Source organism: Equus caballus, chromosome 4 (genome assembly GCF_041296265.1).
Source record: "Equus caballus isolate H_3958 breed thoroughbred chromosome 4, TB-T2T, whole genome shotgun sequence".
Classification (NCBI taxonomy): Eukaryota; Metazoa; Chordata; class Mammalia; order Perissodactyla; family Equidae; genus Equus; species Equus caballus.
The window spans coordinates 24,800,431-24,828,031 of record NC_091687.1 but is presented as its reverse complement, the minus strand read 5'-3'; the positions used below and the strand labels follow the sequence as shown (position 1 = coordinate 24,828,031).

Sequence of the window (27,601 nt, the reverse complement as noted above, 5' to 3'; positions counted from 1 at the left end):
TTTATCTGTTCAAGCATTTAAACGTAGAATCTAGGTTTTTATAACACTTTCACCTTAATCTCAACAGAACAATTTCCTTCATCACTAGTGGTTTCCATGATGAGTGAATAAAGGCTCACTTAAATGAAACATGCTATGTAAGAGTTCCCACCAAGCTTAAGTCCTTGGTGGAGTGGGAAAGTCTTCCCAAATGTAGAGGAGGTTGATATTTCAGGGGAAGAAGAAATTTTCCTCTACTCTGTAGGTTCTTCTGGCTGGTCTAAGAATTAAACTGACACAAGACAGGATAATGGGAGAAAATCAAACAAATTTAATGATGTATACATACGAGAAACCCAGGAAAACTAACTCACCAAAATGGCTAAAGCCACCACCTTAAATACCATCTTCAGCTAAAGACAAAAAAGGATGTTGGGGGTAGTGGTTTAGAACTTCAAAGGGTAGGAAGGCAATTCACACAGAGATGGAAAAGCAAATGTTTGGTAAACAAATGTTTGCTATGCCTGCAGAGACGATGGAACACAGGGAGGACTCTGAACAAATGGCCCTTGCTAGATTCCTCCGTCTGCCACAGCTAGTTCATATTATACTATAGTCATCTGTGGTGATACCTCCTTCCTGGAACAGGCCTTCCATCTTAAATTCTTTTAGACATCGGGAAGGTGAAAGTTTCTTCCAGGGTCTTTTGTTCTTAAAAATAATCTGCCCAAAATAATCCTCAAGTCAGAGACACATTTTGGGGTGTCAAATCCTGCTCTCCTACAATGGTGAGAGTGCGAGCAGCTGAGGCTGAGGCCCCTTTGCACATGGTTGTGGTTCATTTAATTCCTCTGAATTTGAGCATTCATGATTTAACAGAATCACAACAAAATTTCTGTTTGCTTTGGTGTTCTGAGGAAGTAAAACTTTGCTTGCCATAGAAGCATCTCTTCCACCAAGGAAGTCCCTATCTGCTCTGTGAAGGAGGAGAAACTATGAAAGAAATCTGGGAAGGAGAGCCCTCAGAAGGGAGTGTGAAAGGTGTGAAAGGACTAGGATCTGAAGTGTTCTAAGTCCGAATGTATGGTGCATGGTACTGCACTAAATAGAGCCTAAAGAGCTGAAAGTGTGTCCTAATCCAACTCACACATAGGAAACTTCCAAACATTAAAACATTATCAGGCCACTTGGGTGTGGACAGCCATAGTGGGAGAGGCTGGGGGAGGGCAGGGGAATATGAGAACTCTCCTTAATTTTGCTCAATCTTGCAGTTTTTGAACCTAATAGTGCTCTAAAAATAAAGCTTATTAATTTTAAAAAGTTATCAGGAAAGAACATCTATGGTAGATCAGATATGATTAATAACTGATATCAACACTGCATTGTTAACCAAGAATACAACATTATTTTTATAAGGTACTTATTAGTAAAGAACAATGGCTTAAATACATCTAATTTTTTAGTACTCAATATACAATCAACATGTTCTGATCAACAATGTAAACTGTATAAAAGAGAATCTTGCTTTCATTTGTACAAATATTGCTTTCACCATAGCAAAACTTTACACTGTTAACAACATACAGTATACAGAAGCTATAAAGCTATTGCTTGCTTGTTTCAAAATGAAGTTATTGCTGTCTGTTGCTTATCAGTTACATCATCACCTCTATTATCAGTCATCAGATCAATAGGCTCTCTTCATTTCCAAGAAATTATATTATAAAGCAAGACTATTTTGTAGCCAAATTGGGTCAAAAGTGTTTCTTTTCTTGAAATGAGTAAACGCACCTGAAAATGTACATATTTAAGTTTTTCCTTGTAGTTTGATCTTCTAGATGATAGGGTAGGGACTTTTAGTACTTCTCTGGCAATTTAGACAGGACAGACTTGTGACTTTGGAGGGGATATTGTGGTTGTGAAGTTACATATGGAAGAGAAAACAATACTAATTGCTTCAGTTTTCATCCCAGATTTAATTAAAAAATATATATACATATAAAATGTTTCTTACAGCAAGAATCCTCTTGTTGGACTCTTGTTTTTATAAAGGCCAACCAACTACTTATGCAATCCTCTTGATGTCTACCCTTCATAATGTAACTGATAAGTCAATGTTTCCTTTCACTCTAGGAAATGAAGGTTACTTGGTTGCTAGAGGGAGGACAATAAGTTGGTTGAACAAGCAGTAAGAATGCTATCTTTATTTTACTACCAGTTCACCTTTAATAGAGGAAATGGAAAAAAGGTATCTGTTCTATATGTCCTTTCCTTTTCATGGATTGGTTAGTCCTCTCCCTTCTAGTACTTGGGCAAATGTCCTGCAACCTCCATCCATGCAAGTTCCTGATGCTCACTGATGGATGGATGTGGAGGTCTTTGTGGCTTAGAGATCTCTCAATCCAAAGGTACCTCCATCAGCCGAATTTGCCGGCAAGTCCCCTCACCTGTCTTAATTCCTGGGCTGGCGGTTCTCAACCATGGCTGTACATCAGAATGTCTTCAGGAACTTTAAAAAGTACAAATCCTGGGTTTCATCCCTAGAAATTTGTACTTTCCTGTGCAGCTGAGCCTCAAGAGCTTCAAAAGCTCCCCAGGTGATTTCACTGTGCAGCTAGGGCTGAGAACCCTGCCTCTAGGGTAGTCATGCTTAGGTTTGGTAAGACTGTTGGTGGACTTCATCAAAATGTTGAGTAATCAGAACATGCTAAACATTATTAGGCCTCTCAGATATTTCTAGTCTACACTGGTAAATGCATATCAGTTGTAAATATAAAAATAAAATTTGCATCAAAGTCAGGTTAGTATACTAAACCAACAAAGTGCGACATTATTGCTTTTCCTACATTTACAGGGTCATACTAGCAGAGGAGTAGAGTATGGCACGCAGTTGGACTCGTGTGCTAGTGAGAACAGACAGTAATTCTTTTCTACTAAAACTGCCCCAAACACACTCAACAGAACCTGCTTCAGACCAAGACTAAGCTAAAAGTGCTTTCTACCTTTTCTCATTTTACAAATATAAAATTTCAATTCTCTTCTTCATCAGGATAATGACCTAGCTCGGTTCTGCTGTGAGATTGTGCCTTTTCATAGGAGAGAGAAGAGCCATTTCTCTTGCTTCAATTAAATCCCTTTAAACAAAGATTTCGGTTGCAAATTTTGACTGCAAGAGAGCAGTCTTTCTAAAGTAAACTGATTCTTTTAGTAGAAAAATGAGTTTTCCTAAAAATATACCTTACAAAGTTAGTGCTATGTAAGAGGATAATACTCTTCAAAAAAGTCACAAAAATAGATTTACATTTAAAAATCCTGTCTGAATGTGCCTTTAATAGTACAAAAATGAATGCCCCTGACATGGCAGACGTGGCTGGTAGTAGAGGCTGAGATATCCATTCAGTAAGATTTAACAGCCCCCAGGCAAGGAAATGAACAGAGCATTATGTTGTAATAGTGTGCTTATTAAAGAAAGAAATACAAAGTAGACATTAAGGGCAATTTCAACAGCTATCACCTTGAGCAAGCAGCTCATTCAGGGGAGGAGACTGATTTTCCTAAGTTACTTAGAAAAAGCAAACCACCCCAGGGTTTTATCAAAGCTCAGATTTGGGGATGTGTCACTCTCAGGAAAAATTAGCTGCTGGTGACAAGGCATTAGAGGCTTCTGGAATGGCCACTAGTGGCCAAGTCTTGGGCGTATTAGGAACTGCAAATTGTTCTGTCTGCTGTGTCTGGGAATCTCTACCACACACAGCCTCTTATTCTGCTCTGACTTGGGGGCCTGGTAGAGATGAAGAGGCATGTACCATTGAAGGTGACCTGAGAGATGAGTGTTTCATCCCTGATTGCCCATTAGAATCACATGCAGAGCCTGAGATTCCCATTAAACTGGTCCAAAGGGACCCCAGCCCCTTTCTTTTTAAGCTCCCCTCGTGATTCTAGCGGCCAGCAAGGGTGAGAACTGTGTCACCATAATCCAAGAGCCTCATCCTACGCTTGTGCTACCCAAGGCCTGCGGGGTGAGTTATGAGCTGGAGGCTGTCAGCCAAGGGCCAAGGTCTCGTGTGGAGCCTTGCCTTCACACCAGTGGTCCCCAAACTTTAGTGCTCATCAGAATCACCTGATGGAGCTCTGAGATGTCCCTGGGCCCAGGCTTCAACTGAGACAAATTCCAAGTCTTTTTGATTGGGACCCAGGAAATTCCCAAGGGCAGCCATGCTTAGGAACCAGTGCCTTTGGCCTGAGCAATTCATGGTTCACTGCTGTCTGCAGTTTTGGGGCAGGGCTAAAGCTCAGAGTCAAGAACTTTCAACAAATACCCGAAGCTTTGTCATCAATGGGGATGCGATATGACGCCTCCACAGTGCTCCCAGTTATAAAATCAGTGCAAATTTAGAGTTTGGATGATTCACCTCTGTTTTACTTCATGAGGTGACAGAAGTATTTTTCTTCTGAGCATGATTGCAGGGACTCCTTAGAGATTACACGAGAAGATTTAAGTAAGGATGGTGGTGGACTGTAAATGTTAGCTGCCAACCCTTACTTTTCCCTAACTCTGTTCCAAAGGCCAGATTTGAGGCTGGGGCCATGGGGAAAGGTTCCAGGAACTGACTGAGGAAGAAACGCAGACAGGCTTTCTGGATGGTCTTAGGGACTGGTGTCAATGAGGAAGAACCAAAGGGACACAACATAAGCTTTGAAATCTGTGTAATCAGGGCCATGATATAGAAATACTGGCACTCTGGGGAGCCCCTCTCCAGACCTGCCCCTTGGTGACTGCTGGGACTCTTGACTAGACTCTGCTCTCTCAGGCTGTGCAGCATCTACAAGCTCCCTGCACCGCGGTGGGCAGACACAGTGAAGACATTTTGGGAAACATAATCTTAAAATTAAGAGAATTTAGAAACTAGATTTTAGCCAGGAAAATTGAAATACAAAGAAGAAGAAATAACTTGAATAGTTTTTTTTGCTGTTTTATTATGTTATAGTAAAATATTTCAAATTACAAAAATACTAGGATTTAACTGCTACAGTTTGACTGGGGTACACTTGCCCTCCCTCATCACTCATCTCTTTCTTGCAAATAAGTGATAGCAGAATGTGAATCATTCTGTTTCCAGTGCTGAATAAACATCTGATGAAAATATTTTTTTATGTTCTCAGGTGAATAAATAATGAAAGTGGTTTACTACAATAGCATAAAATTTCATAATCTTAGAAATGTTGTTTAATCTTCTCACTTATTATTTTCAAGTCCCCAGCGGGGTTGCAACATGCAGTGAACTTGGGGGATGCCACTAGCCTGAATCCCCAGGCTGAAGGAGCAGCTTGTTAAAATGACAGCTCAGCCTCTAAACCTACTTTATTAGTGGTTCCTCTGGCAGATGCTTTCTTGGTTGGAGTTCCCTCTGCTGGAAATACACTTTCCAGTTCTCCCGTGGCTAAGACCTTCATCTTTTGGCCCAATTCCACTACTGCCTCCTTGACGAGACTTCCAGGTCTCCCCAGGCAGAACTATGACTCCCTGCTTTGCGCTGTCACAGTGCTTGGCTGACATAAGGTTAGCATTTGTGAGCCCACTTCCTTTGTTAAATTGTGAATTTCTCGGAATCAGGAATTATGTTCTATTTAGTTTTTAGTACCTATGCCAGGCTAGTACAGGTGCTAAAGAGTATTTGAGAATGTGATGGAATTGAATTGAATATAGTTTATATTCCCATTGAGACAAAACGAAATATTTTGGTAACAAAACTGTGAGGCCCTGATCTATCCGTGAGTCAATAAATAATTTAAAAGTGAGAGGAAAATTTTGTATATGTGTGTGTGGTTGAATGCATCCATTGGCCGAAAATATTGTCTGAAACATTTCTTCCTTGATAAACTGGATGAGGTGGATGTTGACTAAGAGTATTGAAAACACTGTTTGCAAAGGACTGCCATTAATCCGTCAGGTTGTGGGAACACACAGATTAGAAAAAGTGTCCTCTTTTTGGTGTCCTACCTTGAGGGTATTCTCCTAAGCAAAATAAGTCAGACTGAGAAAGACAAATACCCTACAATTTCACTCACATGCGGAAGATAAAACAAAGAAACAAACAGGAGAACAGATTGGTGGTTCCCAGAGGGGACAGGGGTAGAGGGAGGAAGAAACGGGTAAAGGAGCACATGTGTATGGTGATGGCCGGAAAATAGACTTTTGGTGGTGAACACGATATAGTCTATACAGAAGTCAAAATATAATGATGTACATTTGAAATTTATACAATGTTATAAACCAATGTTACCTCAATAAAATTAAAAAAAACAAAAGAAAAAATGTTGCTGTCCTAACTAGCTGGATCCTCCAATCATAGGGAAGTTATTTTAAGAGGGAAAAATTTTTTTCTTCTAATATACCTGCAGATGTTGTGAAGGCATTATCATCAATTTCCAACTTGCATTTCATATTTACCACTTGAATTCCACACTATACATAATGCTATCTTTATATCCCCCTGTAAAAAGTGCCCACAGTGGGGAGGGCTGTAAGTTCTTGCATAGATACCCCAGAGCCTGGATCCTGTTATTCACAAAGGGCACGGAGGAGCTTTGGGGGCAGCTTACCAGGGAGGAACAAAGCACCCCGTGAGTAAAAAACTTTTAAAGTGAATTAAAAAGAAAGTTATCTTCCATGAGTAGCCTAAACTATTTTCTTTTTGGCGGGGAAGGCTAAATGAGTTTTAAGAGCAGCTTTTTTTTTTTTGCAGTCCCCTACATGTCTGCTCCCTGACCCCAAGAGGACTCGACGTATTTCCTCTGAGACTCAAATTTGGGGACTATGTCCTTGTGTGAACTTTTGCATTGTTGTTCCATCTTAATTAAAGGCTATTGGTCTGAATGCTGATGAATCAAATGTGAGCTGATCTTGGTTACTGGTTGATGTACCATCTTCTCCTGCTGACAGGGAAAGCATATTGAATTTTAAAACAATGCAAAATAAACAAGTCTCATAATTAGAAAACACTGCTCAACGAATGGAGAGTTAAGTACCATGGAGACATTTATATAAAAGTCAGTCTGAGGAAGAATTCTACCCCCTCTGTTACTTCGTTGCCAGGAAGTGTTCAAAGTGGCTTATCCTCTTGTACCTGCCGTGATTTGATACAGTACCAAGCAGGCCTGCTCAGGACTTGGAGGACTTCTTGTTTGTTTAATTGTCTTGCAGTGGAGGAGTCTTGAAGCAGAGCCAATGGAATCAAGTGTTAACTGGAAGACTGGTCCTAGCTTCTTAGTCTCAGTTGGCCCTGGATCAACTCAGTGCAGCAAGTGCTACGAGCGAGCTTCTTCCTCATTGGAAAAGCCCATTGAAAACAAAAATCAGTAATGACAGTCAAAAACTCCAAAGGTCCCCAAGCAATAAAACTCTTTATATATATTTAGTTTTTTTTCAAATATACCTCATTGAAGGGCGAACTTCCGCTCAAATGGACAACATTCTTTCTGGATGCCTTTTGTGGAAGCCTCACAGTTTGAAGAGAAAGAAATGTCCCAGGAATGTCCCTGAAACTTCCCAAAGTGCATCTGAGTAGAGGGCACTTCCTGGTTGAAAGAAGGGCTGATCAGAGCAAATATGGCCAAACCAGTCCATGAGTCCAACAGTTAATGTGAGCATGGCCCTTAGGACAGGAGTAGCTGCTGTGGCTTGGTCCCGTGGGGCTGAAGAGTCTAGAATTGTTATGGCTTTTGCTATCCTCCATGGTCATGCTCCAATAAATTCACTGCTTGGTGGTGCTACCCTTAGGTATTCTGCATTTTCAGCTGCAGGACCCTTAAAGATGCCATTTGACTTGGCTTCCTTGGGAAAGAAGTCCTGCTGGTAGTCAGGGTTGTCCAGGCTAATTTGGTGATTGCCTTTCTGTGCCCAGAGGGCAGTACCATCGAGCACACTGTTGACGCAGTCAGGATGGGTGGTGTTGAGGTACTCAGGGTTGTCCATCGCATTGCTGTGGGGATTTTGATAGTGAGGATCTCTGCCAGGAGCTGGATTTAGAGGCTGATTGTGATAGACAGGGTTCTGGACAGAACCTGCGGGCCTTTTGGGAACGGATTGGTTTACGTACTCTGAAATTGAACAGAAATCAGAGTTAATAAACAAAGCAGGATCATCCTAAGCAGGATTCCATAGCTCATTGTGAAGCCTGTGGATATTCTTCAATGAGGCAACTGATGAAGGGAAGCCTGGGGAGATGACTATCTTGCTATTGCTGCAAAATAAACTGTGATCTTTTCTGTACTTCTCAAAGCAATGGGAACATTTATTTTTTGCCAATTTAAAGTTTTCAGAGGACAGCCTGCCTTGAGAGGTGCGTGTGTGTGCATGCAGGTGGGGAGTGACTGGGGATAAAGCTTAGATTAGGGAAACACATCTTTCACAGGCCAAGAATGGAGCCAGGAGAGAGACCAGGGATCCAGTCTGTTGTACACATACACACACACAAACTCACACACACATGCTCTCTCACACATTCACACAATGCTCATATACATTCACACACTCACACATACACTCACTCTCACACAATGCTCACACACACACTCACATAATCTCACACACACATTCATAGAATGCTCACACATAATCATGCATTCACATAATGCTCATATACTCAATACACACACACAAAGTATGTCTTTGCTATTTGCTTCAAATTCTAGAAAATCTACAGATTCATTCTAAAAACAAACCTCTAACAAACAACCTGGACACGACTTGAGCTCAACACAAAGACCTGTGGTGTAGGTTCAGTTGTGTGGTATTGATCTGCCTCTTACTCCTTTTATTATGGCTGCAAATTTGCCATAGTCTCTATCTCTGGATCAACTTGAAGGAAGCAATTAGCCTGGGTGCCAGGGGATGGAGGCAGCTGCTGCCAGATGGGGAGGCTAAGGAGCATGACTGTTTTACAGCAAGCCACTCACCAGGCGCCGGGAGGAAAGTGTCATCTATGTTGTCCTCAGTCACGGTGCCAGTGGGGTCTGAGCTGTACCGCTGCAAGAAGCTGTCTTCCTTGAGGGGACAGCTCTGCTGGGGAGGAAAGGTTACTCTAGTCAGTGCTGCTTAGACTTCAACGTATATAAAAATCACCTGAGATCTCGTTAAAACGCAGATTCTGATTCACTGTGGGTCTAAGGAAGGGCCTGAGTTTCTGCACAAGCCCCTGGGTGACGCCCATAGTGCTGGCCCACAGACCACAGGGTAAGTGGTCAGGCCCTGGTCAGGGCTGTCCAGCAGAGCTTTCTGCAACCACAGAAATGTTCTATAATCTGTGCTCTTCAAGACAGTAGCCACTAGCCACATGTGTGAGGAACTGAATTTTAAATTTTATTTCATTTTAGTTAATGAAAATTTAATTTTAAGTAGCCACATGTGGCTAGTGGCTTCTACATTGGTGGGTGTGGGTCTAGATCAAGGCTTCAAGCAATCAAGCATCAGCACCACCTGGAAGGCTGGCTCAAATGCAGATGCTGGGCTCCACCGCTCCAGATCCTGCCTCACCAGGTCTGGGCCAGTGGCCCAACAATTTGCATTTCTAACAAACTTTCAGGTGATGCTGATGCTCCTGATCCAAGAATCACATTTTGAATAACACTGTGATAAATGATAGCTAACTGGAGGCCTTAGGGTAGGGAGTCAAGGAAACCATGCAGGGAAGAAACAATACAGGAAGGAAAATCAAGATTATTTGGGTTAGGAGGGGCATTTTCTATGTCCAATAGAGCCATGATACGGAGTTGTTATTTAATTACTTAATTCCGGTTCATTAGGTGTTCATACATACCCCGTTTCTATCAATGCAAGCCACAGTGGAATTATTGCTGGTGGCACTCTGGAAAAGAATTGAAGTTGTTTGTGACATGCTTGGACCTTCTCACCCATTTCCACTGAATGCAGGAGGTGGGTCTCATAGAGTGGATATATTTAAAGGTGCTTAATTTCGTCTTGACTCATTAGCTTTAGAAAAACCAGGTTTAGTTCTGATTTAATTCTGTTTCTTAGTGGACCTAAAAAGATTGCAATCCAGTTGTTGAAATGCAATAAAGTAATTAATACACGTAATTGATTCATACTGATTTTGGCTTTACCATTTGGTTAAAATTTACTTCTTTGTACCTATGTGAATTCTACTAGATGGGTTTTTCTCCAAAAGCTCAATTTGTTCAAACCAGTAGACAGAGCTTGAGAGAGAGTGAAATTTCATACCAGAGAACTTATGAGGGGTGTCCGGGATGTGGAGGGACTGTGGAAGAAGCCCTGCTGTGGGATGAGGTACTCATCGGCATCAACGACATCTTCCATGTCCTCTTCATCCATCAGGGTGCGATAAAAGTTGGAGTCTGTAGGGCTTGGCAAATGCATTCTCTCATCCCCCTGGTGCAGAGATTTTTGAGACCATTAGAAAGATCCAGTGGGATGCTACTCCACTTCCTGGCTATAAGGCTAGGGGTCTATTGTCAGCAGGTGCCTGTATGTTTGCCAGTTTATAATAAAATATCCCTGATTCTCTGATATATAGCTGCTTCCTCCCCTCCTCCTACCTGAAACTAAAATATTAAAAATTTCTTGATGTCTAAAAGCCCCAGAATGACTGCAAATAGCTTACAAGAGAAAAGAAAGGGATGAAGCAGCAGCATTTACTGAGTGTGTACTGTGCTGTTAGGTGCTGGGATATTGTGCTTTATAATGAGAAATATATATGTGGTCTTCATCCACTGTTCTGACCACGGAGATCCTAATACCCATGGAATTTCCTAAGTAATGAGAGCTATAAAGGTGTCTTTTGTTATGTTAACGACGTAACTTTAGGATCACACCTAAAGAAGAGGGCTGGCTGCCAGGGGAGCCAACCATGTGAGTAGAGGGCTGGAACTTTCAGTCCCGCCCCCCTGACCTCTGGGGAGGGAAGAGGAGCTGGAAGTTGAATCAATTGGCAATGGCCAATGGTTTACTCAATCATGACTATGTAACGAAGCCTCCATAAAAACCCAAAAGGACGGGGTTCGGAGAGCTTCTGGCTTGGTGAACAGGTGGAGATTCGGGGAGAGTGGCGCCTGGACAGAAGCTCTGCATCTTTTCCCCTTATCTTGCCCTATGCATCTCTTCCATCTGGCTGTTCCTGAATTATATCCTTTTATAATAAACCAGTAGTCTAGTGAGCAAACAGGTTTTCTGAGTTCTGAGAGCTGCTCTAGCAAATTAATTGAATTCAAGGAGGGGTTCATGGGAGCCTTCAATCCACTGCCAGTAGGTCAGAAGCACAGGTAACAACTTGGACTTGGGATTGGCATCTGAAGTTGAGGGGACAGTCTTGTGGGACTGAGCTCTTAACCTGTGGGATCTGACGCTATCTCCAGGTAGATAGCGTCAGAACTGAGTTGAATTTTAGAATACCCAGCTGGTGTCAAAGAAGCGATTGCTTGGTGATGTGGGGCCATCCGCCCACCCAACTACACATGCATGCATGCACACACACTGGATTTGCTAAGCAGACCTTTAGGTGCTATGCAATGTATTTTACATATAGTATTTTATTGAATCTTTAAGACAGCCCCATGGGCCTGGTTTTGTTAATCTAACGTGGTAAGTGGAGAGTTAGGATTTGAGGCCTACTTTGCCTGACGCCCAAGCCCTGCTTTTCTATCATACCTAGCTAAGGGTTTGGCTAGCTGAAATATGAATATGATACATGGAGTTGTGTGTGTGGGAGGCTGAGTTCAGCACTAGAGTTCAGATGGGGATGGTGAATGGAGTTGGGGGGCACCACAAATGAATTCCACTTGGTTCACAATTTGGCCTGTGCCTTAACCAAGGCTTGCTCTGATGCACTGAGGATTTAATGACGTGACTCGAGAGGCAGGAGGCTGTGTTGGTACATGATAGAGCACAGTGACATTTGATGCTCACTAGAAGGACTTTTCCCATTGGAAGTGCAGACTATGATCTGGTACCTGGATGACAAGGTAGCGCTGGGGGTCTCTGGCCATTTTGGAGAATTCAATGATCAACTCACGGAACTTTGGGCGACTATCTGCATCTATCATCCAGCCTGGGGAAGGAATGAGGAAAACCGGTACAATTAGAACCTTGAAAGAAATGACAAAGATGGCATTGCTTAAAGAAAGCATTTATGGTGAGATCCTTTTAGACAAACAATTGATGAAGAAACCTAATCTTTGGGATAGAATTTTCAGTCTTGGTAAACTAGCACTGATTACTTAATCAGAATGACAATAACATCCTGGAATTTTATGCACCTACTCTTCCTAGGGTCAGCAATCTGGTGCTGTCACCTTGGGTGATGTAACTGTTTTACTCTATGTGTCGCTATTTGTGAACTGTGCTGACTGTAGCGTGCCCTTGTGCCCAGGCTCTCAAAGCCCACACTTGACATTCAGTCTCATGCATATTCACTCAGCAGTCTTGGAAGATGGAAACTAGATTTAATTTAGGGAAATAGAAAGACTTTAAGAACCTTGGGGTCTGAGAACTCCACTCAAACACCCTGTTGCTTGCATCGTACTACATGCTCAGTATTCATGCATCAAGTGTGAGGGGGATATTTCAGAGCCTTCCTTAGGAGAATGCTTTTGCTAACCATGCTAGTGCATTTGATTATGCAGTGATGTGGGTGTGGATGAAACAAACTGGAGGAACAACTATTGACTGGAAATCCTCATGCCTCATGAGGGTTCCCATTTATTTTCTATCCAGCCGGATGTCAAGCTATTTTAGGCCAGACTGCTATGTGACCTTAGACAAATCATGTAACCTTTCTGGATTCCAGCTTCCTCAGCCCAGAGCAAGGAAGTTAAAATAGATGAACTCTGTGGTCTAAAGTTCAGAAAGGCATTAAATATTTACATTAACTTGGCTCAAGCGTACTCCCTATGCTACTTTCTTGTGTAAACTCTCAACACACAGGTAATGTCACCTTCAGAGCCTACTGAATTTGTGATTCTTACGGAATAGTACCGTCAATCAAGTGACACACTCTTGGATTGAAATGTTTACTTGCTACACTGCAGAAGACCTCATATAACTCCACTATTTAAGAGGTTTAAGTTAAAGCAGAAAGGTTGATTCTATTAGCCTCACGTGGTTACTCATTGTTAGGCATTTAAAGACATTCAGTCTTTCTGGTAAGAGGCTTTAAAATGTGGGGTGGCTTTTTCACTGAGAAACTCAGAGAATAGAATATTTTGGTGTAATGGCTTATGAAGGACTTCGATTTTATTTATTTGCTTGCTAACATGGGCAAATGTCAGGTCCATGCTCTATGAGTCAAGCAAGTGCTTCCTGAAGAACGTCTGAGCGGGGTTATTTACGGATGTTTCTGGACTTGAGTGCTTGCCGTAAAGAATGTGACAGTATTTCTTTAGGGAAGGGAAAGTCTCGATTGTTTGGCTAGGGCAACAGTGCCTTCCCAGGCACAGCAAGTGTGAGTGTGGATGGCCACAACAGTCACTCACACTTGACCATGATCATGTAGACATCGATGGTACATATGGGCGGCTGCGGGAGGCGCTCCCCTTTCTCCAGGATGGTTGAGATCTCACTTGCGGGAATTCCGTCATAAGGCTTGGACCCAAAGGTCATCAGTTCCCAAACGGTGACTCCTGAGAGGATGAAGTAGTCACTTTATGAGCTGATAATAATCATGACAAATTGTTATTAGTCATCATTGTTGATACTGTTTCTAATGTTTAAAAACCTATTGGGCAATTTGCTTGATTGCTGGAAGCCTCAGTTTACCTCTCTGTAAAATGGGATTATGTCAGTATCTGTCTCATAGGATGGTTGTGAGGATCAAATAAGATAATACAACTGAAATGTCCAGACAATGCCAGGCAAATAATAAGTGGCCAGTAAATGGCAGACTTTAGTAATAACAACAAAGACAGCACAACCACTCAAATAATCTAAGTATTATTATGCTACAGAGCAGGAGTTAAACACTCAGACATCTAATGTAAGTGAACTTGTGTCTATGGAAGTGGAAGGATGGAGATTACACATCAAGCTTATAAACTGTGTGTTTTTAAATAATAAAAACAATTAGAGACAGAAAAAGCCCTATCTTCTTTTTGATAAACATAAAAACTCCATACTTTTTGTTTCAAAATCAAGCAATCATCATGATTAAAAAAATCAAAGCAGCAGTAATTTTAGAATTGGTGTTTTTTCAGACTATTTCCAAGCTCTGATGGTCCTTCCATCTCCATGCCTCCTTTGATAGAATTCTCTGCTCTAGAAACATGCAAACGCCTTAGGGATCTTGTTCCCACCTGGACAGCGAAGGTGCCCTGTGGTGCCACTAGAGACGACCTCAGTGGAACAGAGCCTGGCTCCCCACACTACACAGGGAGAGATCAGAAACAGGAACCCAGCAGTTTCCTGTTCTCCAACTGGTCTGATGACCCATTTTCTTTAGAGTTGGCCTCTAGATACATATCACCACAGATCTGCTCGGATTTTCTAGGACCATTCCAAAACTGAATGACCTGAATTAATATATAGAATGCAAGGTTGGAAAATGAAGGAAAGCAACGGTCCAGGGGCAAGAAAATAGATTCTTCTATCCTTTCCCACCATATAATCAATATGGATTTGGTGAAAGAAAGAAAATATCATTTCCAGATCTATGAGGTCAATTAAGTCTCACCTAACTAGGTTTAAACAAGCAGAATGAATTTCCATGGGAAAGAAAGCTTTTCAGGTCTGGGAACAAATGGCCAAAGAGAGGGGAGTGTGTGTCCCTGGTTGTGGGTTATGAGTGGGACTGGAAGGTGGTATGAATTCTGTCTCTTTTCAACTCCTAAATGGAATACATAGGTACCCAATTTATTAAAATATTTTGCCTTGACTGGAGACTAGAAAGTGGAGTAAGAGGATATGTTTTTTAAACTAAAAATTCAGGTTCATGCATGGATGGACCTTGAGGGTATTATGTTAAATGAAATAAGCCAGATAGAGAAAGACGAACTCTGTATGCCTCCACTCATAGGTGGAAGTTAAACATAGACAAAGAGAACTGATTGGTGGTTACCAGGGGAACGGGGGGGTGAGGGGTGCGCACAAAGGGTGAAGGGGTGCACCTACAACATGACTAACAATAATGTACAACTGAAATTTCACATGGTTGTAAACTATCATAATCTTAACGAAAAGTTAAAAAAAAAATTCAGGTTCATGGTCTAAAATTCCAGTGTACTACCAGGGATAGCAGATTATAATCACTGACAACACAATCTCCACTGAAATGAAGAACACACGACCACTAGAGTGATGCTGACTTTCTGAGACTGGTTGTCAAAGGTATCAAGTAACTGAATTTAAGAAAGTTTTCATTTATTCAGCAAATGTGGACCAAGTCTGGGCTGTGAGTTGGCACACACTGGCTGGAGCACACAGGACAAGGGAGCCACATGATACTGGAAAGACAGGAGGAGTCAGACCGTTCATGACCTTATTGATCATAGTTAGGAGTTCAGATTTCATTTGGAACATATTTGGAAAACCAAAGAAGGATGTTAAGCAGAGAAGTAAAAGTCTAATAGAGTAAAAAAATATATTTCATCTGTGTCTGGAGAATAGATGAGAGTGTGCAAAACAGGAAGAAAGACCTATTAGGAGCTCTTGCTGTGGGTCAATGAGGGAGAGAGGTGGCTTGGGCTAGGGTGGTGACAATGGAGATGACACTGGGCAGGATCCAGAAGTGGGAAAAGATGCATTTCTTTCCATCCCTCATGGGGAGCAGACATAGCTTGAAAATGACTGAAAATAAAAAGGCATCAGAATAGCTTTATTTCCTTATCTAGTTCATCATTTGCAGGCAGCTCCACTCAGAGGTACATACAAAACTTCCCTTATTCAGAAAGATCTCTCTGTACAGCTTTCACTCTAATAGAAGAGACAGACAAAGACCCATGAAGTTAAAAACAATACCTCTGGAATATTAGGAAGTTAATAATGCTATAAAAGAAAATTAAATGGATGATATCCTGAATGATTTTGTTTTGTGATAATGACTAAATTCCTCTAGGAAATTCCCGTCAATATTGCTCTCCCCAAATACACATTTCTATGGAGGTGGGGATAGGCTGATAATTCACAAATAAATGTAGCAGATAAGGTGTTCTGCAGGCTTTCAGCAGATTGCTGAGTGACATGTGAAGACTGAGGGTGATAATACAGGTGAAACTGCCTAGCATGGCAGTCATTGATAATGTGTTAGTGACACTTTCTCAAACAGTGAAGCCCTTGTAGGCTCAGGAAATCCTTTGTATAAAGGCAATGAAGCAAAAATGTGAAAGGCATGTTTGAGAAGACGGAAATACCTGAGGACGGAGGACAGGCCTGTGCAGTGAGGGCGAAATGGACAATCGGATCCTGATGAAATGGTCCTCACTAGAACTGGAAGCAATAACTATTTCCCTATTCTTATTTTCTTCCCACAGACACATCCTCACAGCGCATTTTTGTCAAGCCATTCTCTCCGACACACAAAGACCACCATTCACTACATGAAATAATAGCCACTGAATCAGTCCATCATAAAACCTCATTTCTCTACCACGAAACTCTTCCCCATGAAGCCTGATTTGTCATCTCCCTTTGGGTCACTTTAAATTCATGGCAAGAGGTCAATCCTGGTTTGATTTCACAGCTAAAGACATTTCCTAAGTTCAAGTTCCCTCTCCCTCCTGTTACCTTCTCTTGACAAGTTCACTGATATCTCCAGCGACATTTATATGGTAGACTAAATTTCCTTCGTCATGTTTTTTTAGCATAATAGATAGCAACTATTACATTATCACTGTCTCAGAAGAAAAATACTAGAATGACAGAGCATATAATGTAAATCAACAAACAATACAAGCCAATTTAGCCTCAGTACAAATTCATTTGCATCAGGATTTTGACTCACCATAGCTCCAGACATCACTTTGGTGGGTATAAATTCGGTGCAAAATTGATTCTAAAGCCATCCACTTGATAGGTACCTTAGGATAATGAGAGATAAAGTAATAAGACAACTATTAGCTTCCCTCTGTTGACAAAATTAAATCATGTTGGTACAAATTACAAGTGACAAACGTGGGGAAGCCAAGCCCTCCCACCAGATCCCCCAAGCCCAGTGCTCCTCCCCAGCAGGAGGAGCAGGTTTTAAATCTGGCAAAGAACAGCACTGTTCTCTTAGGCCCCAGGGCTGGTTTCATTTACATCACAGCTGAGGACCTCTGGTCTGTGGGCTGTTCTGGTGAGCTGGGTGCCCTGTGGTCCTATCCACCCTGTGTCTGTGGGTGTTTGCAGGGGCCACTGCTTGGAGCCATGCAGGCCACAGTGAAACTTAAGTGGGGTGTAGCAGATCCAGACCATTCCGGAGCACCTAACAGGAGACCTGCCCTCCTCACTGCTGGGAGAGAGTCCCCTGGAGAAGCCCCAAGCCTGCCTGAGAGGAGGGAGCCAGTGCCAAGCATGAGTTCCAGACCCTTGGGAGCTCTTGAAACAACATGGGGAGCTATCCCTATTTCTGAGATGTCCTCAACAGCAGTGTGCCACCAAATTAGCTGTGGCATTTCCCAGCTGTTCTTCTGAAGGGTGCTTTATCCTGGAGGGGGAGGTTGAAACCTAACCTTGGCTAACCATCACTGTCACCTGGAGATGGAGCTGAACTCATATTTACTGCCTTTGGCCTCTGGACACATCAGAAACATCTTTACTCACTCTCCCAGCAAATCCTGCTCCCAAAGCAGTTTCAGCTTGCACTGCCAGAGGAAGACACTGGCTAGAACCAGGTGTTGGTGGCAGCTGCTGTGACTTCACTCAAAATGTCCTGAGATTGCCCCCACATCAGTTAGTCTGCTGGCAGGAAAATGTTTTCCTGTCTACAAGCCAACTCCTTACTTTGCCTCCTTCTGCGTGGTATTCTTTTTCCTCCGCACCAAGCAGTTTGGCCAGCCCAAAATCTGTGATCTTGACATGCTGTGGTGTTTTCACCAGGACGTTCCTGGCTGCCAGGTCACGGTGCACCAAGCGCCGGTCTTCCAGGTAGTTCATGCCCTGAAACGTGAGGCCATGCAGTGAGGGAATGGGATGGTTGGCAGAAGCCCCTGGAGAGCTCAATGGAGAGGGCAAGCCCTACGGTGCGCCAGGGAAGCTTGTGCCCACGTGCAGGGATTTGATGTCATGTTCCCACCAGACTCTGAGCTTCTCCTTGTCAGGGACTATGAGCCCACCTGTGTACCTGCCTTGATGGACACAGTAACTTGCACCTTGTAAACATTAGTTAACTATCTACTGAACGGATGAAAGGCAAATAAATGAAGACAGAACCAGCTGCTGATTTATTAAATTTTCTCCATCCAGTTACTCAAGTTTCAAACCCAGATGAACTAAGCAGAAGAGAGTGACAGAGCAAGAGCTCTGCCCTAAGGCTGAGGCCTGGCCCAAACTTTACTCTGGAACTTGTCCACTGTGCCCCCTGCTGGGTCTTTCCTTCTCTGCACTTAGTTAATGGGTAAAGTGGGGAGGGTTACTTGCCTCCCCAGGCTGGAGCAGAGCAATGCTTCTCAGTGTTGTGAAGCCACACTCTCATGCTTTCCTGGACTATCTTACAGGATTCACTTGCAATGAAGATGGTAATTGTCCATTTTTATTTTCTCTTGCTTTCTTTTTAATTGAAATCATGTGGGTACTGAATTTGTTTTTACAAGGAGCCACTCCACATGATCTCTCTGGCTGTCTCCATAATTCTGTTGTAATCAGAATCACTACTCTAAGAGAAAGAAAGAAACGATATTTGAAAAGCACCTAGCACAGTGCCAGACTCATAGTGAATTTCCAGAAATATTATCCCCAACTCCAGTCCTTGCCCAAAGCCTTCTTGGTGTCTTTGTCATGTGCACTTCCTCCCTGCTGGCAGGCAAGGGTCACTTCTGGCCTCTACTCCTCCTCATTTGATGTCTGCCTAGCTGAGCCAAGCTCCCTTGGACCCCATCAAGCTTCAACCTATTGACGTGAGCTTGGCAGTCCTCACCTCTGTGCAGGGCCAGACTGGCAGGCAGGAGAAGCTGGGGGGCGGGAGAAGGGCATCAGATTCTGCAGACATCTGATACTGTTTGTACCACATCCTCTCCCACCTACTCACAAATGCACCCCTCCTCTCTCAAGCCAGGAGAGGTAACCATATTTCCAGTTTCCTTCACAGCTGACACTCATGAGCTCTCCAGCAAAGAGCAGGCACCAGGGAAGTGCTTATTGAAATGCACAAAATGGAAACAAATGGGTTTAACCCACCCGGCTTTACCCTCTAGCTTTTTTGTAGTTGTGCAGAGATCTCTGTTCTGTGCAACTGCAGGAAGGAGCTGTAGAAAATGATGGATCCCAAATTTTCTGGCAAATTCTTTGCTTCCTTTTGCATAGATATTAGCTGAAAATTATTAGTTGGCTTGTCATATCAGAGTAAAATTTTAAAATTTTTCTTTCTGGAGCAAAACTAGCCAGCATAGGAAAGTAAGATCTTATAAAGACACTGACAAGAATTAGCCTTCAAGGTCTGTTTTTCACAGGGGGCTCCTTTCATCAATGTCAGTCTCCCTGTGATTCCTGGGACCATGACTTTTCTGTGCTTGGTCCCCCGTCTCTTATAAAAGATCAAGACCTCGATTTATTGACTATGATGTACTCTCATCCCTTCAGAAAGGGTTAATTATGCTTGGCCTCTTGCCTGGTTGGATCCACCATCTGCATTCCAGGCTGTATTAGCTCATTGTTCTCTCCTTTCTTTCTCTCTCCATCCTTCTCTCTCCCTCTCTCTCTCTCTGTATTTCTCTCTTACCCTTGCTTTCTCTCTTTCCTGCCACCCTCTATCTCTTTCATTCATTGCTTCATCACACATTTCCTAAAGACTGCCTCTCTGATAGGTGTTGTGTAGGTGTTTCACATACATAGAGTAATACACTTAAGTCCCTACACACAGGAACTAGTCAACCTCTCCCTTTATTTAAAATTCCTGTTGTTTGTGAGTTCATTAAACCCACAAGGAGGACTTCAGAGGGCATTTCCAGCTTCATTTAACCACCATCACTAACTTTCATTTTGCCTCTATAAATGCCTAAAAGAGAATCTGGTACACTGAACCCATTTTTACAAAAGTTTGTTGAAGAATGAATGAAGGAATGAATGAATGACAGTAGCAACTGACAGTTCTGAGCACTGATGATGTGCCAGGCATTTCAAACGCATCTGTTTAGAAGCCTCTTTTGGTGCTGGCAGTCCTGGCAGCCACAAGACTGCCTTGAGAGCCAACCCTGAGGGTCCAGAGTCTGGGATGATGCTTCACAGACCAAGTCCTCCGAGTGCCATCGGGACTCTGTCCTTAATTTCCTGCTGGGACCTCCAAGTGAAACTCGCCTGTTGGCCCAAAGGCTGCTTGGGATGCCAAAAAACCCCCCAAAAACCCAACACCCCAGCACCTTGGCCCTGTGCTGCTAAGTTCATGTTGTCGTGTAAATCTAATAAATTGAACTGAACTCAACCCGCAACCCACTTCCCATACCCCTAGGATCTTTAAAGGATCAAAGCAACTGGAATAAACTGAGATGTTTTCTCAGAACATCAGTCTTCAGAGATGGCTTGGGAAAGCAGAGGAAAGAGCGGTTTACATATTCCGGAACACACAGCTAATCAGCCAGAGGGGTTTAAATCAGAGATAATTTGGGGACAAAGAGATTAGACCATTTGAATTTAGATAAGACTCTATTCATCAGTCTCTGTCCCACACTATAGACGCAGTTTGAAAGGCCATCTCAGTGCCCAGCAGAGTTATATTTTAACCAGTCACCAAAGATAAGAGCAGTGATTTTGCTCATGAACTCTCAGAATCTAAATAGAGACACCACAGGGAGCAATATCAGCATAAGCCTCAGTGTAGCCTCTTGGAAAACTCATTTCCTGATTCTTCTCTGAGATCCTCACTTTAAATTAATTTAATGTATTTACTTTTGCTAATTACTACAGGACAGCTAGGATGAATTTTTGAAATACTGAGGTTAAATGGGAGTTTGAAGAGCCAATCTGGAACCTCAGTGTACAAAAGGAGAACAGGGGATATGCTTCCCAGGGATTGTAAAGATTTTTCTGGCACAACACCGACGGAAGAAGAAAGGACTGAGGGTGGTCGGGTTGACATTTACGGGCTCTGTTTTCCCAGGGGCTGCAACATGCTACAACTCTTGGGAGGAGTCCAGAGTGAGAGGCGGCAATGGGCTCCATTTCTATTCTATTTTATAAACCACCATATGGAGAAGTCCGGGTGAGTGCTGACTTAGTGAACACAGAAGTGGCAGAAAGTAGGAAGTGGACAGATTGGCAGATGGTTTTGACAGAGTAAAGTCAATGGCATGGGTTACCCACTATTAAGGCCCTGCCCTCAGAAGAGGCAAGAAATTATCTGGATTTCCTATTTGCAGACAGAGATTGTGTAGCACCAACATCCTACTGTGCAGGGGCAGAGGACAGCTAGGCTCACTGGCTATGGGTTCCACCCTGAGCTGTGATATTGAGTCCTGGTGAAGAGCACGCACTTTGGAGCACAGTTGCCTGGGGTCAAATCCTGATTTTGCTACTTACTAGCTTGAGACCTTGTTACTTAAACACCCGTGCCTCAGTTTCCCTATGTGTAAAATGGGCTAACCAGAGGTTAAATGAGTTAACCCACACAGAGCACTTAGATGGTGCCCAGCAAGAGTCCTGCCTAGGGACTGAGACATTGGTGGGGGCCATTGTTCTGACCTGGTCCAGGTGTGCTGACACAGACCCCAGTGGGCGCCACTGAAGTTCTTCCCTTGGCCTGTTTTCCCAGGGGTCTGCCATACCCACAAGAGCACAGATTTAATCCAGTTCAGCCAGGGCAGGCAGCCCATCCTAGGGACCAGCCCCACCCAATAGCAAGCCCTCAGGATACTTTTCAGCCTGCAATGACTGGGTGCCTTGATCCTCTACAGGCAGGAGAGTGTGTCCACCTCTGTGGGGCAGGGCCTGTGTGAGGACCAGGTGAACTGTGGGGGGCATTGGTGGAGAGGTGGGGGCCTCTGCAGTGTGGCATCAGGGTACGCTCCAGGGGGTTGAGAAGTGTGCATGGACCAGGACAATGTTGACAGTGTGTGTGGCCCTGTGGGGAGTGAGGCTTATCAGTGGCAGAAGACCTGTGCTTCACAATAGCCGTAAAAAGGATCAGCCCCACCTTCCAAAGCCTGAAACAATTGAGTGCTCCCGTGCCTGCGGCCAGTGCCATTCAGCTGCACTCCTAAGAGAGGTGACCATAGCCTTGTAGGCCTGAGGCCTATCACAACTCTAGGCCCCTAAGCCTAGCAACCAGCTACACTGGGTACCACCCAGTAAAGAGGAAAACTGCAATAGGAGTGTGCTGATAGACTTTGTAGCCAACAGTGCTGAGGCTGCCCAAACCAGATTTACAAACAGCTGGCCAGGGAAGGAAAGACTAGACTCCCTGGGTCCCTGCAGGAAGAGCAACCCTGCCACAGCAGAAGGGACACAAGTAGCCTACAAAGGGGTCAATCCTGGATCATTTGGTCTGGTGATAAGAGGGAAGCATACTGCTGGGCCTCATAAGGCATCTCATACATAAGGCCACTTCTCCAGGATCAGGAGACATAGCAGACTCACCTAATACATAGAAATAAGCACAGAGAAAGAGGTATAATGAGGAGACAAAGGAACAATTTCCAAGCAAGGGAACAGGACAAAACCCCAGAAAAAGGACTAAATGAAACAGAAAGAAGTAACGTACTCAACAAAGAGTTCAAACAAAATATCATAAGGATGTTCACAGATATTGGGAGAAGACTGGATGACCACAGTCAGCTCATCAGCAAAGAACTGGAAAATAGAAAAAGGAACCAATCAGAAATAAAGAATACAATACTGGAAATGAAAAATTCACTAGAGGGACTCAATAGCAGAGTAGAGGATGCAGAAGAATGGATCAGTGAGCTAGATGAAAGAATACAGGAAATCACCCAAGCTCAACAGAAAAAAGAAAAAAAGAATTAGACAGAATGAGAACAGTCTAAGGGAACTCTGGGACAATATCAAGCATGCTAACATTCAGATTATAGGTGTCCCAAAAGGAGAAGAGAGAGACAAAGGGGCAGAAAATTTATTTGAGGAAATAATAGATGAAAATTTTCCTAACCTAAGGAAGGAAACAGATATCCAAGTACAGGAAGCACAGAGAGCTCCAAACAAGATAAGCCCAAAGAGGTCCACACCAAGACATATTATAATTAAAATGTCCAAAATAAAAGATAAAGTGAGAATCCTAAAAGCAGCAAGAGAAAGGCCACAAGTGACATATAAAGGGAAGCCCATCAGGCTATCAGCAGACTTCACAGCCGAGACCCTACAGGTGAGAAGAGACGGGCACAACATATTTAAAGTACTCAAAGGAAAAAACCTACAGCCAAGAAGACTCTATCCATCAAGGCTGTCATTCAGAATGGAAGGAGAAATAAAGAGCTTCCCAGACAAGCAAAAAATAAAGGAGTTTATCACCAAGAAACCAGTTCTACAAGAAATGCTGAAGGGACTTATTTAAGTGGGAGAGCAATGACCACAAATAGAGATAAAAAAAATTATAAAAAAACCAGGCAATAAAATCTCTTGCAAAGGTAAAAATATAGTAAAGGTAGCAGATCAACTACCTATGAAGAGAATATGAAGGTTAAAAGACAAATATACTAAAATCACCTATTTCAATGAGAAGAGGGTAATGGATAGACACACACTAAACAACAGACAATATACGATTTCAAAAACATAAAATGTGGGAGGAGGGGAGTGAAAAAGTGGAGCTTTTAGAAAAAGGTCAAGCTAAAGAGTTTATCAACTCGATATAGACTGTTATATACACAGAATATTAAATAGAATCCTCACGGTAATCACAAATCAGAAACCTGTAAGTAAGCAAAAAAGTAAGACAAAAGAAACCAAACATATTACTAAACAAAGTCATCAAACCACAAGGGAAGAGAGCAAGAGAAAAAGAAAGGAACAGAGAACAAGTACTAAAACACCCAGAAAAAAAAAGTAACAACATGGCAACAAATACATATTTATCACTAGCTACTTTAAACGTCAATGGACTAAATGCTCCAATCAAACGCCATAGGGTGGCCAATTGGATAAAAAAACAAGACCCATGTATATGCTGCATACAAGAGACACACTTCAGACCTAAAGACATTCACCAACTGAAAGTGAAAGGATGGAAAAAGATATTCCATGAAAACGGCAAAGAAAAGAAGGCAGGGGTAGCAGTACTTAAATCAGACAAAATAGACTTTAAAACAAAAACTGTAACAAGAGACAAAGAAGGGTACTACATAATGATAAAGGGACAATCCTACGAGAAAATATAACACTTGTAAATATCTATGCACCCAATATAGGAGCACCTAAATATATAAAGCAACTATTAACAGACATAAAAGGAGAAATAGACAGTAACAATAATAGTAGGGGACTTTAACATTCAACTTACACCAATGGATACATCATCCAAACAGAACATCAATAAGGAGACACTGACCTTAAATGACACATTTGACCAGATGGACTTAGCAGATAAATATAGAACACGTCATCCAAAAACCACACAATATGCATTCTTTTCAAATGCACATGGAACATTCTCCAGGATTGATCACATACTGGGCCACAAAACAAGTCTCAATAAATTTGAGAAGATCAAAATAATACCACACATCTTTTCTGACCACAAAGGTACGAGAGTAGAAGTCAACTACAGGAAGAAAACAAGAAAAGCCACAAAAATGTCAAGATTAAACAAAATGCTATTGAATAATGATTGGGTCAATGATCAAAGGAGAAATAAAAAAATTCCTGGAGACAAATGAAAATGAAAATACGACACACCAAAATCTGTGGGATACAGCAAAAGTGGTTCTACAAGGGAAGTAAGGAGATCAAAACAGCAATCAAATACCTCCCAAAAAATAAAAGTCCAGGACCAGATGGCTTGCCTGGTGAATTCTACAAAACATTCAAAGAAGACTTAATACCCATCCTTCTCAAACTCTTCCAAAAGATTGAAGAGGAGGGGAGGCTTCCTAACTCATTCTATGAAGCCAACATTATCCTGATACCAAAACCAGACAAGGACAACACAAAAAAGAAAATTACAGGCCAATATCACTGATGAATATCGATGCAAAAATCCTCAACAAAATACTAGCAAATCGAATACAATACATTAAAAAGATCATACCTCATCATCAAGTGGGTTTCATTCCAGGGATGGAGGGATGGTTCAACATGCACAAATCTATCAACGTGATACACCACATTAATAAAATGAAGAATAAAAATCACAGGGGCTGGCCCCGTGGCCGAGTGGTTAAGTTTGCGTGCTCCGCTGCAGGCGGCCCAGTGTTTCGTTAGTTCGAATCCTGGGCGCGGACATGGCACTGCTCATCAGACCACGCTGAGGCAGCGTCCCACATGCCACAACTAGAAGAACCCACAACGAAGAATACACAACTATGTACCGGGGGGCTTTGGGGATAAAAAGGAAAAATAAAATCTTAAAAAAAAAAGAACAAAAATCACATGATCATCTCAATAGATGCAGAGAAAGCATTTGACAAGATACAGCATCCATTTATGATAAAAACTCTAAATAAAATGGGAATAGAAGGAAAATACCTCAACATAATAAATGCCATATATGACAAACCCACAGTAAATATCATTCTCAACAGAGGAAAACTGAAAGCTATCCCTCTAAGAACAGGAATCAGACAAGGATGCCCACTGTCACCACTCTTATTTAACATAGTATTAGAAGTTCTAGCCAGAGCAATCAGGAAAGAAAAAGAAATAAAAATGATCCACATTGGAAAAGAAGAAGTGAAACTGTCATTCTCTGCAGACAACATGATTTTATAACTAGAAAACCCTAAAGAATCCACTAAAAAACTTTTAGAAACAATAAAGGAATACAGTTAAGTCACGGGATACAAATCAACGTACAAAAATCAGTTGCGTTTCTATATACTAACAACCAAGTAGCAGAAAGAGAAATTAAGAATACAATCCCATTTACAATTGCAATAAAAAGAATAAAATACCTAAGAATAAACTTAACCCAAGAGGTGAAAGATCTGTACACCACACACTATAAAACACTGTTGAAAGAAATCGAAGAAGACACAAAGAAATGGAAAGATATTCTGTGCTCTTGGATTGGAAGAATTAACATCGTTAAAATGTCCATACTTCCTAAAGCAATCTATAGATTCAACGCAATCCCTATCAAAGTTCCAATAATATTTTTCACAGAAATAGAACAAAGAATCCTAAAATTTATATGGAACAACAAAAGACCCTGAATAACCAAAGGATTCCTGAGAAAAAAGAACAAAGCTGGAGGTATCACATTCCCTGATTTCAAAATATGCTACAAAGCCACAGTAACCAAAACAGCATAGTACTGGCACAAAAACAGACAGATCAATGGAACAGAATAGAGAGCCCAGAAATAAGTCCACACATATGGAGAGCTAATATTCGACAAGGGAGCCAAGAGCATATGATGGAGAAAGGAGAGTCTCTTCAATAACTGGTGTTGGGAAAACTGGACAGCCACATGCAAAAGCATGAAACTAGACCATTCCCTTACACCATGCACAAAAATCAACTCAAAATGGATTAAAGACTTGAATGTAAGACCCGAAACTATGAGACTTCTAGAAGAAAACAGTACGCTCTTTGACATTGGTCTTAGCAGCATATTTTCAAGTCCCATGTCTGACCGGGCAAGGGAAACAAAAAAAACGAACAAATGGGACTAGATCAAACTAAAAAGCTTCTGCACAGCAAAGGAAACCATCACCAAATCGAAGACAACCTAATAATTGGGAGAAGATATTTTCAAACCATATATGAGATGAGGGGTTAATATCCAAAATATACAAAGAACTCATACATTTCAACAAGAAAAAAACCAACAACCCAGTTAAAAAATGGGCAAAAGATCTGAACAGAGATTTCTCGAAAGAAGATATACGGATGGCCAACACGCATATGATGCTCAACATCATTAGCTATCAGGGAAATGCAAATCAAAACTACAATGAGGTATCACCTCACTCTGGTCAGAATGGCTATAATTAACAAGACAGGAAAGAACAAGTGTTGGAGAGGATGTGGAGAGAAGGGAACCCTTGTACACTGCCGGTGGGAGTGCAAACTGGTGCAGCCACTTCGGAAAGCAGTATGGAGTGTCCTCAGAAAATTAGGAATAGATCTACCATATGATCCAGCTATCCCACTGCTGGGTATTTATCCAAAGAACTTGAAAACGCAAAGGCATAAAGACACATGTACACCTATGTTCATCGCAGCATTATTCACAATAGCCAAGACTTGGAAGCAACCTAGGTGCCCATCAACGGACAAATGGATAAAGAAGATGTGGTGTTTATACACAATGGAATAATACTCAGCTATAAGAAATTATGAAATCCGGCCATTTGTGAC

At 42.1% G+C, this 27,601-nt stretch overlaps 1 protein-coding gene across 2 annotated transcripts in view; it reads right to left on the bottom strand.

Annotated features, from left to right (window-relative positions):
* Positions 1 to 287: 287 nt before the first annotated feature.
* EGFR (epidermal growth factor receptor) overlaps positions 288 to 27,601 on the bottom strand; it is a 199,606-nt gene continuing 172,292 nt past the window's right edge. The window contains exons 22-29 of one of the 2 annotated variants that reach the window (XM_070264449.1): positions 17,924 to 18,079; positions 16,944 to 17,019; positions 13,486 to 13,632; positions 11,965 to 12,062; positions 10,220 to 10,387; positions 9,798 to 9,845; positions 8,938 to 9,043; positions 288 to 8,079 (exon numbers count right to left, since the gene is read on the bottom strand). In XM_070264449.1, the coding sequence (XP_070120550.1) occupies positions 7,718 to 8,079; positions 8,938 to 9,043; positions 9,798 to 9,845; positions 10,220 to 10,387; positions 11,965 to 12,062; positions 13,486 to 13,632; positions 16,944 to 17,019; positions 17,924 to 18,079 (1,161 nt within the window). In that variant the 3' untranslated portion in view covers positions 288 to 7,717. The remainder of the gene's footprint in view (positions 8,080 to 8,937; positions 9,044 to 9,797; positions 9,846 to 10,219; positions 10,388 to 11,964; positions 12,063 to 13,485; positions 13,633 to 16,943; positions 17,020 to 17,923; positions 18,080 to 27,601) is intronic. The other variant, XM_070264450.1, reaches the window with a different exon arrangement.